This window comes from Entelurus aequoreus, linkage group LG07, assembly GCF_033978785.1.
Source record: "Entelurus aequoreus isolate RoL-2023_Sb linkage group LG07, RoL_Eaeq_v1.1, whole genome shotgun sequence".
Taxonomy (NCBI): Eukaryota; Metazoa; Chordata; class Actinopteri; order Syngnathiformes; family Syngnathidae; genus Entelurus; species Entelurus aequoreus.
The window spans coordinates 38,896,525-38,909,319 of NC_084737.1; the positions used below are offsets into that span (position 1 = coordinate 38,896,525).

The window sequence follows — 12,795 nt, forward strand, 5'->3', positions numbered from 1 at the left end:
TGTACGAGAGGCACACTGCGTATGGCCAATAGTCACATTAGAGCTAAGAGCATGGAAACTAGGATAAGACTTTATTCATCCCACAATGGAGAATTATGTGGTACTGTATGTAAAAACCTGCATTGCAACAATGTAATTACTCCATTGTGGGATAAAGTCAACCACTAGAACTTCACATGCAGCTGTGAAAATAAAACAGAACTATTTGACAAATCAGACTAGTTTACTGCATAGAAACGTACTGACTGTAAAACGTGACATGACATCAGACAAGGCCGCAAAAATCTTCCATGGTTACTTTCAAACTAGTAAAAAAAACTGTATACAATTTGCTATCATCTCTGTCAGAAGACATGTTAAAATTTCAGCCTACAATAATTCCACCTCCGACTGGAGAAAACGTGTTGCAGTAAATATACACAACAAGTACATGATTGTCACACACACACACACACACACACACACACACACACACACACACACACACACACACACACACACACACACACACACACACACACACACACACACACACACACACACACACACACACACACACACACACACACACACACACACACACACAGCACTGTTCTGTGTCTTTACATCACACCACATGGAGACGTTCAGCTGCACATAAAGATTATTCGTTTTTTTTCTACAACCTGGACAGAAGAGAATAAATGTACACTTTATTTTAGAAACCTTTAATAATTCCTTCCGTCACTTGTCATGAAGTCTCCCACGTCTGTATAGCATAGCTTATTGCCAAAAAAACTTTCTTTATTTTGACACAACTCAAGCAAAGACATCGAAACATTCAAATTGTACAATTAAAATGTTTTCTTCCCATTTAAGTCTTCTCCCCCTCTTGAATTTTGTCTGAAAATCAAAATACTGTGAATGAATAAGAATGCTATAAGAATAGCAGGGGATGCACCTTTCACATGTTTTTTGACTTAAGTGACATTTTGCTTTACTTGTTTAGTGTTGGTTCATAATTAAACAGGGATAGACATTGAGGCATATGTCCACTAGAGGGTAGTGTTACACCACAACGTACAGGAGGAGCAAAGAAAAAAAATGAAAACGTCTAATGTTACAAGTGTTGAAGCAATAAGATCATAACATTGTTAATACAGCATTACAGTTGAATAATAATATATTTTGTATGTGCTTAAAATCGAAAAACACTTGCTAGTTTTAGTCTTTGCAATAGCAGACAGGACTCTAAAACATAATTTCCTAAGACAGCAGGGGCATGTGTCATTAAAAAAATACGTGCATGAGTTTTAAGAGGATTAAAACTGTGGTTTATGGCAATAAAAAAATAGACAATGTGCTGGTAAACCTCTCCTTTGAAGTTGTGTACTTCATACTTAAACAACAAAACATCTGCTACAGCCTTTCAAACTGTGATGAGAGCACACATTGTGCAGTGGTACACTGCATGAAATGTTCGAAAACACACACGCGCGCGCACACACACACACACGCACACGCACACCTTGATCCCACATTTTAACTCAGATTGTCAACATACATTAAACTAATACTAACTTACCACTGTTCACACTTCACTGATGTCTAACATGTAAAAACTGCAAAAATATATGTTTCTGTGATAGAAGGGAGAGTTAAAGTTCTATTTTGGCAGCACAGCTGGTTGGGTGTGCAACACACACTCACACACACACACACACACGCACACACACACACACACACACACACACACGCACACACACAAACACGCACGCACGCACGCACGCACGCACACACACACACACACACACACACACACACACACACACACACACACACACACACTGTGCTCATTGCGTCATTTAATACTGAGTGGTCTCATCCATATCGTTTTTAGTTTCTATTTTGATCGACAAGTTGCGACAACTACACGGTGCACCACAATAAAGTGGCCTTAACGCTGATGAGCTACACTAATCTTTCCTTCAAGTGATTATTGAATGTACACTACTGTGCATTTTTATCATGTATTAGACTGAATTTGTTCAATTGTACAATCAGTGCATTCCTCCTTTTGTTCTTGTGCATAAATGACATGGACAACAAATGTGTGCTATTAGCAATGTCCAGCCCTCAAAGGAGTGAGGGGTAAGAATGTGTGTGTGGTGCCTTATGGCAACTGGAGACCCTGAGAGTACCAACCTCATCAAGTGACTGGATTAGCAACTAGAAGCTGTGTTGGCAGGCGGGTGTTCGCTGCCCATAGGCACATCAATTGAAAAACAAACAAACTAAGATGTTAGTGTGGTGCTCTATTAGTCGGTCTTCTTGTCCTAAACCGTGTTCTCGTCCATCTTGGAATCCTCCTCTACCTTGACGGCATCGTTTTCCTTTGCAGGCGCCAGCATGGTGGCGCGCTCCTCCTTGGGCTCCTTATTGGCTTCCGAAGCCTTTTTCTCTCGGTCCAGCAGTTTGTAGTTGATACCCATTCCCACGAAGAGGATGATGCTGGCGATGATGAGGATGATGCCAGAGGAGATGTAGGTGTAGTCGTAGTGGTTGTAGTAGTTGTAGAAGCTTCCTGCAAGAAAATGGGAGAACAAGCGTGTCATTTCTTTTGAAGAAGCAGGAATGTAGTCAGGGTTTAAAAAGTCCTACCTGTTAGCGGCGGACCCAGCAGCACAGGTGCACACTCCACGATGGTGACCAGGCCCACGGCTGAGGAGAATCTCTGCGCCCCAACCAGGTCCATCAGAGTCTCGAACAGCACGGAGCTCAGCCAGCCGAAGGCAAAGCCAAAAAAGATGGCGTACACCACAAATCCTGTGTAGTCGGTGGAAAGGGGCGCCAGCACGTGGCACACGCCGTTGTAGAGGACGGCGCCGGCAAAGAAGTATTGCACTCTGGGTCGGACCCACTTGGTGTTAGCCAGCAGGCCCATGGAGGGCCGGGCGAACATGTCCACGAACGCCAGAATTGACAGCAGCAAAGCCGCCTTCTCCTTGCTGATGTCTTTGCTCTTAGCAAAGTTGGAGAGGAAGACGAGCGGAGCGAAGAGGCCGAAGAACATGACCACGTTGCCCATCAGATACAGCAGGAAGCCGCGATGTTTGAACAGCGTCAGGTCGATAAAGGAGTTGATGGTCTGCAGGACCGTCTTCTTGGGCTGCGCCTGTACAGAGTCACCGGCGGCTCCTACATCGGCGTTAGGCTTGGCGGACTGAGGTTTGGGTCCGATGGGCCGCATGAGCGATCCCGCCACGCAGCAATTGAGCAGAAGACCGCCCAGGATGAGGAAGCTGCCCCTCCAGCCGAACTCGTCATAGAGCCATGAGTTGAGGGGAGCCAGGGTGGACAGGAAGACGGGGCTGCCGGCCATGGCGATGCCGTTGGCGATGGGCCGGCGCATGTAGAAGTACTTCCCGATCATAGTCAGGGCAGGATTCAAGTTGAACGCCAATCCCAAACCTGGACAGGGGTTTCGAAGCACAGAATAAATGACGGAACAGAAAAGAGCAGACACGTGGTTAAATGTGGAATATGCTTGCTGACCTCCCACAACGCCAATGAAGAAGTAGAGCTGCGGCACAGTGTTGCAGAAGGAGGCGGCCACCAATCCTGACCCTGCCAGACAGCCACCCAGGAACATGATTGGTCGACTGCCAAACCTGTTTACCAGGATGCTGCTGATTGGACCTGAAGAAATGCACAGTTATATAATATTTTTTATTTATAGTGCTGTTTAATATTTATTTTTTATTCAGATTAATTACACTTTTAAATTGAATGAATTATGCCTACACTGCAAAAAAGAGCTGACAAATTATAAGATAAAAAGAAATACGAAAAAAAAAAATAGTGAAATTATCTGTCCATGCGGCTAGTTAATTTTCCTTGATAAAACTTTCTAAATTAATGTGTACAGTATATCTAAAAATTAGCAGGACTTTTCATCTAGCAATAAGCATTTTATTCTAAAAACTAGCATTATTCAACTTTCAAGTCTTAAATTACACATCTTTGGGATGTTGCAGAATATTTAAACACATCTTTCTATGTGGGGAAAACCAAAATATCTCATTTGAATAGTTATTTTCTTAATTTTAACATTTTTAACTACAATAGACAGGATTCATGCTAAAATTAGGATTATGATATAAAGTCAATGATTATAAATAACTAAATACAGGGTCTCTGCAGGTTTCAACGAGTCAAATTTAAGACTTTAAGACCTTTTAAAGACCACAACGGATATAATCTCGAACTTTTGACTTCTACATTATCATTCTGTTCTCTTCCACTGCGATATTTACAAACGCTTCCCTGCTCGATGGCTCCACATTCGGGTCATAAACATTTTATACGTTTCCATCCACCAGCTTCAAGCATTCATTAAATTGATCGTTCTAGAGCCACAATTTGTTGAACTTGCACCTAACCATCTTATGCAGGTAATGCGGCTCTGCTGTGGGCTTTCATTATATTTTCTCTGCTGCTATGCTAAACTGTGACAACACACCGCTGTGTGTGCACAGTACACTAGCTGGTCGTGCACAATTCATTCTGACCGGGCAGCACAGGTAGCCTACTTTAGTTCCGTTTTGTAGTTGCGTTATAGCGTCCTCAATAATCAGAACATTTGAAAGTAAGAGTGAAGTTTATGCATGTTTTAAATAAAAGTAACAAATATTTTTATGACCTTTCAACATCGTATTTAAGACCTTTTATGAGATTTTAGGATAATTTTAGACATTTTAAGGACTTTTAAATTCAAATTGGTGGATTTGAGCCTTTTAAAACCCCCGGGATACCCTGTAATAAGCTCTTAAAACTTGGGAAGTTTCTAGAATCAAAATTTTAAATCCTGGTAAGTGGCAAATAATTTGCCGTGTGAACACAGGTTATTAATTGCTTGCATAATTTAAATTAACCTAAAAAAAGACCCCAATATTTTTGGCACAAATGCTATTTTATTGTCAGAATGCCATACAGGAACATGTTTTAAATGTTTTACATGAATGCACGTCATTTATTTGTTCATAACTTGGTAACAGTTTTAAAAAAAATCTAAAGTCCAGTCACAGTCTATTTTTGACTGAACTTGTCCAGCGAGCACACAAGTCAGGATCTTCTCACTCATCTTAGCCCTTTAAAGGCTTACTGAAATGATTTTTTTTATTTAAACGGGGATAGCAGATCCATTCTATGTGTCATACTTGATCATTTCGCGATATTGCCATATTTTTGCTGAAAGGATTTAGTAGAGAACATCGACGATAAAGTTTTGGTCGCTGATAAAAAAGCCTTTCCTGTACCGGAAGTAGCATGACGTCACAGGTTGAAGGGCTCCTCACATTTCCCCATTGTTTACACCAGCAGCGAGAGCGATTCGGACCGAGAAAGCGACGATTACCCCATTAATTTGAGCGAGGATGAAAGATTTGTGGATGAGGAACGTGAGAGTGAAGGACTAGAGTGCAGTGCAGGACGTATCTTTTTTCGCTCTGACCGTAACTTAGGTACAAGGGTTCATTGGATTCCACACTCTTTCCTTTTTCTATTGTGGATCACGGATTTGTATTTTAAACCACCTCGGATACTATATCCTCTTGAAAATGAAAGTCGAGAACGCGAAATGGACATTCACAGTGACTTTTATCTCCACGACAATACATCGACGAAACACTTTAGCTACGGAGCTAGCGTGATAGCATTGTGCTTAACTGCATATAGAAACAAAATAAATAAATCCCTGACTGGAAGGATAGACAGAAGATCAACAATACTATTAAACCAGGGACCTGTAAATACACGGTTAATGCTTTCCAGCCTGGCGAAGGTTAACAATGCTGTTGCTAACGACGCCATTGAAGCTAACTTAGCAACCGTACCTCACAGAGCTATGCTAAAAACATTAGCTATCCACCTACGCCAGCCAGCCCTCATCTGCTCATCAACACCCGTGCTCACCTGCGTTCCAGCGATCGACGGTGCGACGAAGGACTTCACCCGATCACAGATGCGGTCGGCAAAACGGAGGAAGTTAAGGTGTGTTCGGCGGCTAGCGCGTCTGCTATCCATATCTGTCCTCATGGCTGTGTTGCTGTAGTGCGCCGCTAATACACCAATCCAACCTACAACTTTCTTCTTTGCAGTCTTCATTGTTCATTAAACAAATTGCAAAAGATTCACCAACACAGATGTCCAGAATACTGTGGAATTTTGAAATGAAAACAGAGCTTTTTTGTATTGTATTCAATGGGGTACCAATACTTCTATCAACCGTTTACGTCACACGCATACGTCATCATATCTAGACGTTTTCAACCGGAAGTGTGGCGGGAAATTTAAAATTGCACTTTATAAGTTAACCTGGCCGTATTGGCATGTGTTGCAATGTTAAGATTTCATCATTGATGTATAAACTATCAGACTGCGTGGTCGGTAGTAGTGGGTTTCATAGGCCTTTAACAACCTGTGCCACTGTTTCAGGTAACCGTCCTCGGTTAAAGTAAAAGAGAATGTACAGTCAAAATAAATTGTGTGATTAATCTGCGTTAACATGATTAATGCATTTTTTTTGTGATTAGTCATGAGACTAATCGTGGGCAGCACGGTGGGAGAGGGGTTAGTGTGTCTGCCTCACAATACGAAGGTCCTGAGTAGTCGTGAATTCAATCCCGGCTTCGGGATCTTTCTGTGTGGAGTTTGCATGTCCTCCCCGTGACTGCGTGGGTTCCCTCCGGGTACTCCGGCTTCCTCCCACCTCCAAAGACATGCACTTGGTGATAGGTTGATTGGCAACACTAAAATGGCCCTAGTGTGTGAATGTGAGTGTGAATGTTGTCTGTCTATCTGTGTTGGCCCTGCGATGAGGTGGCGACTTGTCCAGGGTGTACCCCGCCTTCCGCCCGATTGTAGCTGAGATAGGCTCCAGCGCCCCCCGTGACCCCGAAGGGAATAAGCGGTAGAAAACGGATGGATGGATGGATAGTCATGAGATAACTCGTTATTTTTGACAGCCCTAATATTTATTTATTGATTGATTGATTGAGAAGTTTATTGATATCTTAAAGAATTGAATCCATGTAATGCTTTAAAAAGGCAAATGGATGGCACAAAAAGCCAAAAGGCTTGTTTCCATTGTGGTCCATTAAATACTCATCACAGTTGGCCAACATTTCCAAAGTAATCATTTAATGCATGCACAACCAATTGGTAAAACATTGTTTCGTGATAAATAAACTATCCATCCATCCATCCATTTACTACCGCTTATTCCCTTCAGGGTACACACAGCAAATAGGAAAACCCAAGATCTTATTGACTTGTCACCAGCAGGTGGTGATGTGGCCTAAAAAGAGCAAAACATCATGGCTGTTGGGGAAAAGACCGTTGAGAATGAAAGAGTGGAAAAAATGTGCAGAAATTGACCTAAAACACATTAGTGATCCTAGTGGTAAATAAAGTGTGCCATGCAGTCAGAAGATACACATTTAATGAAATGTTTGCTCTTTTACATAACAGATGAAAAAGAGCAAAGCAGAGAAGGGATGGGGAAAGAAATCATCCCTACGTGCCAAGCTGACTATGAAAGGACTCTCACATGGATGCAGGCTAACTAGCTCTGCAGGGTTGGAATACAAAGTAAAAGAGCACTGAGTGAAGAATAATGTACAAAACCCAAAACCAGTGAAGTTGGCACATTGTGTAATTCGAAAATGAAAACAGAATACAATGATTTGCAAATTCTTTTCAACTTATATTCAATTGAATAGACTGCAAAGACAAGATATTTAATGTTGGAACTGCGAAACTTATATATATATATTTTTTGATTGATTGATTGAAACTTTTATTAGTAGATTACACAGTTCGGTACATATTCCGTACAATTGACCACTAAATGGTAACACCCGAATACGTTTTTCAACTTGTTTAAGTCGGTGTCCACGTAAATCAATTCATGGTACAAATATATACTATCAGCATAATACAGTTAATCATCAGAGTATATACATTGAATTATTTACATTATTTACAATCCAGGGGGTGGGATGAGGAGGGTTTGGTTGATAACAGCACTTCAGTCATCAACAATTGCATCATCAGAGAAATGGGCATTGAAACAGTGTAGGTCTGACTTGGTAGGATATGTACCGCGAGCAGAGAACATAGTGAGTTCAGATAGCATAAGAACAAGTATATACATTAGAAATACATTTGATTATTTACATTTGGTTATTTACAATCCGGGGAGGTGGGATGTGGAAGGGGGAGGGTGTTAGTCAAGGGTTGAAGTTGCCTGGAGGTGTTGTTTTAGTGCGGTTTTGAAGGAGGATAGAGATGCACTTTCTTTTACACCTGTTGGGAATGCATTCCATATTGATGTGGCATAGAAGGAGAATGAGTCAAGACCTTTGTTAGATCTGAATCTGGGTTTAACGTGGTTTGTGGAACTCCCCCTGGTGTTGTGGTTATGGCGGTCATTTACGTTAAAGGCCTACTGAAATGAATTTTTTTTATTTAAACGGGGATAGCAGATCTATTCTATGTGTCATACTTGATCATTTCGCGATATTGCCATATTTTTGCTGAAAGGATTTAGTATAGAACAACGACGATAAAGATTGCAACTTTTGGTATCTGATAAAAAAAAGGCTTGCCCCTACCGGAAGTAGCGTGACGTAGTCAGTTGAACATATACGCAAAGTTCCCTATTGTTTACAATGATGGCCGCATGAAGTGAGAGAGATTCGGACCGAGAAAGCGACAATTTCCCCATTAATTTGAGCGAGGATGAAAGATTTGTGGATGAGTAAAGTGCAAGTGAAGGACTAGTGGGGAGTTGAAGCTATTCAGATAGGGAAGATGCTGTGAGAGCCGGGGGTGACCTGATATTCAGCTGGGAATGACTACAACAGTAAATAAACACAAGACATATATATACTCTATTAGCCACAACACAACCAGGCTTATATTTAATATGCCACAAATTAATCCTGCATAAAAACACCTGCGTGTTTGTTATGCTAGCTCCTAGCTCCTCTGCTAGCTCCTAGCTCCATAGAACACGCCAATACAATTCAAACACCTGATCAACACACACAATCACTCAGCCCAAAAGACCGTTTACCTAACCCAAGGTTCATAAAGCTTATATATTTTTAAAAAGTTACGTACGTGACGCGCACATACGGTCAAGTTATCGAATGTTTAGCAGCCAAGGCTGCATACTCACGGTACCTGATATTCAGCTGGGAATGACTACAACAGTAAATAAACACAAGACATATATATACTCTATTAGCCACAACACAACCAGGCTTATATTTAATATGCCACAAATTAATCCTGCATAATAACACCTGCGTGTTTGTTATGCTAGCTCCTAGCTCCTCTGCTAGCTCCTAGCTCCATAGAACACGCCAATACAATTCAAACACCTGATCAACACACACAATCACTCAGCCCAAAAGACCGTTCACCTAACCCAAGGTTCATAAAGCTTATATATTTTTAAAAAGTTACGTACGTGACGCGCACGTACGGTACGGTACGTGTTATGCTAGCTCCTAGCTCCTCTGCTAGCTCCTAGCTCCATAGAACACGCCAATACAATTCAAACACATGATCAACACACACAATCACTCAGCCCAAAAGACCGTTCACCTAACCCAAGGTTCATAAAGCTTATATATTTAAAAAAAGTTACGTACATACGCAAAAAAAAGCCAAAGCTGCATACTCACAGTAGCACGTCTGCGTCTTTGTCATCCAAATCAAAGTAATCCTGGTAAGAGTCTGTGTTGTCCCAGTTCTCTACAGGCGTCTGTGTATCCAAATCAAAAGTCCTCCTGGTTAGAGTCTCTGTTATCCGAGTTCTTCCATCTTGACTGCATCTTTCGGGAATGTAAACAAAGAAGCGCCGGCTGTGTACTGTTGTGGCTGACTACGTTCGAAAAATACGTCCATTTCGCACCGACAACTTTCTTCTTTGCTTGCTCGGCTTCGTTCTCCATAATGCAATGAACATGATTGAAACAGATTCACGAACACAGATGTCCAGAATACTGTGGAATTATGAAATGAAAACAGAGCTTTTTCGTATCGGCTTCAATGTGGAAGGCATACCCGTGTTCGCCGGGCTACGTCACACGCATACGTCATCCTCAGAGGCGTTTCGAACCGGAAGTTTAGCGGCAAATTTAAAATGTCACTTTATAAGTTAACCCGGCCGTATTGGCATGTGTTATAATGTTAAGATTTCATCATTGATATATAAACTATCAGACTGCGTGGTCGGTAGTAGTGGCTTTCAGTAGGCCTTTAAGGGAGGTGTAACGGATTTTATAGACTGGGCTCAGTGCAAGTTGTTTTACTCTGTCCACCACCCTGAGCCAGCCCACTTTGGAGAAGTGGGTAGGAGTGAGGTGTGATCTGGGGTGGAGGTCTAAAAGTAACCTGACTAGCTTGTTCTGGGATGTTTGGAGTCTAGATTTGAAGGTTTTGGAGGTGCTAGGGTACCAGGAGGTGCAAGCGTAATCGAAAAAGGGTTGAACGAGAGTTCCCGCTAGAATCTTCAAGGTGCTTTTGCTGACCATAGAGGAGATTCTGTAGATAAATCTTGTTCGTTGGTTGACCTTTCTGATTACCTTGGTTGCCATTTTATCACAGAAAAGATTAGCCTCTAGAATGGAACCTAGGTAGGTGACCTCATCTGTCCTGGTGATAACAATGTCACCCATTTTTATAGTGAAGTCACTGACTTTCTTGAGGTTGATTTGGGACCCAAATAGGATGGATTCCGTTTTACCTAAGTGTATGGATAGTTTATTGTCAGCGAGCCAGGTGCAAATACCAAGGAGTTCAGCACTGAGGATTTTTTTCACCTGTGACTTGTCCTTGCCGGATACCAGCAGGGCCGAGTCATCCGCAAACAGGAACAATTCACAGTCGCATGCTGATGACATGTCATTTACGTATATTAGGAACAGTCAAGGCCCTAATATACTGCCTTGGGGGACTTCACAACTTACTGAGAGTGGGGGGGAGACACGGTGCCGTTCACCTCTACCATAGGTTTCCTCTCCTCCAAGTAAGATTGCATCCAGCTCGATGAGGTTTTATCAAATCTGATTGCTCTGAGCTTATCCAACAGTATAGCGTGGTTTACGGTGTCAAAGGCCTTCTGAAGGTCCAGCATGACCATGCCGCAGTATTTGCCCGCGTCCACCTCATGTTTGATGTGGTCGGTCAGATAGAGTCATGTCATGGCCGCAGTTCCATGATCGACTTTGTAGTTGTGTCGTCGGATTTGCGGCCTCATGTTTTGGACACTCGGGTGAAGAGAGGGGCGGAGCTTTCTACCGACCACCACCTGGTGGTGAGTTGGCTGCGATGGTGGGGGAGGATGCCGGACAGACCTGGCAGGCCCAAACGCATTGTGAGGGTTTGCTGGGAACGTCTGGCAGAGTCTCCTGTCAGAGAGAGTTTCAATTCCCACCTCCGGAAGAACTTTGAACATGTCACGAGGGAGGTGCTGGACATTGAGTCCGAATGGACCATGTTCCGCGCCTCTATTGTCGAGGCGGCTGATTGGAGCTGTGGCCGCAAGGTAGTTGGTGCCTGTCGTGGCGGTAATCCTAGAACCCGTTGGTGGACACCGGCGGTGAGGGATGCCGTCAAGCTGAAGAAGGAGTCCTATCGGGTTCTTTTGGCTCATAGGACTCCTGAGGCAGCGGACAGGTACCGACAGGCCAAGCGGTGTGCGGCTTCAGCGGTCGCGGAGGCAAAAACTCGGACATGGGAGGAGTTTGGAGAAGCCATGGAAAACAACTTCCAAACGGCTTCGAAGCGATTCTGCCGCCTCAGGAAGGGGAAGCAGTGCACTATCAACACCGTGTATGGTGAGGATGGTGTTCTGCTGACCTCGACTACGGATGTTGTGGATCGGTGGAGGGAATACTTCGAAGACCTCCTCAATCCCACCAACACGTCTTCCTATGAGGAAGCAGTGCCTGGGGAATCTGTGGTGGGCTCTCCTATTTCTGGGGCTGAGGTTGCTGAGGTAGTTAAAAAGCTCCTCGGTGGCAAGGCCCCGGGGGTGGATGAGAACCGCCCGGAGTTCCTTAAGGTTCTGGATGCTGTGGGGCTGTCTTGGTTGACAAGACTCTGCAGCATCGCGTGAACATCGGGGGCGGTACCTCTGGATTGGCAGACCGGGGTGGTGGTTCCTCTCTTTAAGAAGGGGAACCGGAGGGTGTGTTCTAACTATCATGGGATCACACTCCTCAGCCTTCCCGGTAAGGTCTATTCGGGTGTGCTGGAGAGGAGGCTACGCCGGATAGTCGAACCTCGGATTCAGGAGGAACAGTTTGGTTTTTGTCCTGGTCGTGGAACTGTGGACCAGCTCTATACTCTCGGCAGGGTCCTTGAGGGTGCATGGGAGTTTGCCCAACCAGTCTACATGTGTTTTGTGGACTTGGAGAAGGCATTCGACCGTGTCCCTCGGGAAGTCCTGTGGGGAGTGCTCAGAGAGTATGGGGTATCGGACTGTCTGATTGTGGCGGTCTGCTCCCTGTATGATCAGTGCCAGAGTTTGGTCCGCATTGCCGGCAGTAAGTCGGACACGTTTCCAGTGAGGGTTGGACTCCGCCAAGGCTGCCCTTTGTCACCGATTCTGTTCATAACTTTTATGGACAGAATTTCTAGGCACAGTCAAGGCGTTGAGGGGATCTGGTTTGGTGGCTGCAGGATTAGGTCTCTGCTTTTTGCAGATGATGTGGTCCTGATGGCTTCATCTGGCCAGGA

The 12,795-nt window shown here is 43.6% G+C and overlaps 1 protein-coding gene across 1 annotated transcript in view; it reads right to left on the reverse strand.

The window, feature by feature from the left end:
• Positions 1 to 646: 646 nt before the first annotated feature.
• Positions 647 to 12,795, reverse strand: part of LOC133653829 (monocarboxylate transporter 1-like) — a 74,111-nt gene continuing 61,962 nt past the window's right edge. Inside the window, exons 3-5 of the mRNA XM_062053551.1 lie at positions 3,535 to 3,678; positions 2,641 to 3,450; positions 647 to 2,563 (exon numbers count right to left, since the gene is read on the reverse strand). Of these exons, the coding sequence (XP_061909535.1) occupies positions 2,316 to 2,563; positions 2,641 to 3,450; positions 3,535 to 3,678 (1,202 nt within the window). The 3' untranslated portion in view covers positions 647 to 2,315. The remainder of the gene's footprint in view (positions 2,564 to 2,640; positions 3,451 to 3,534; positions 3,679 to 12,795) is intronic.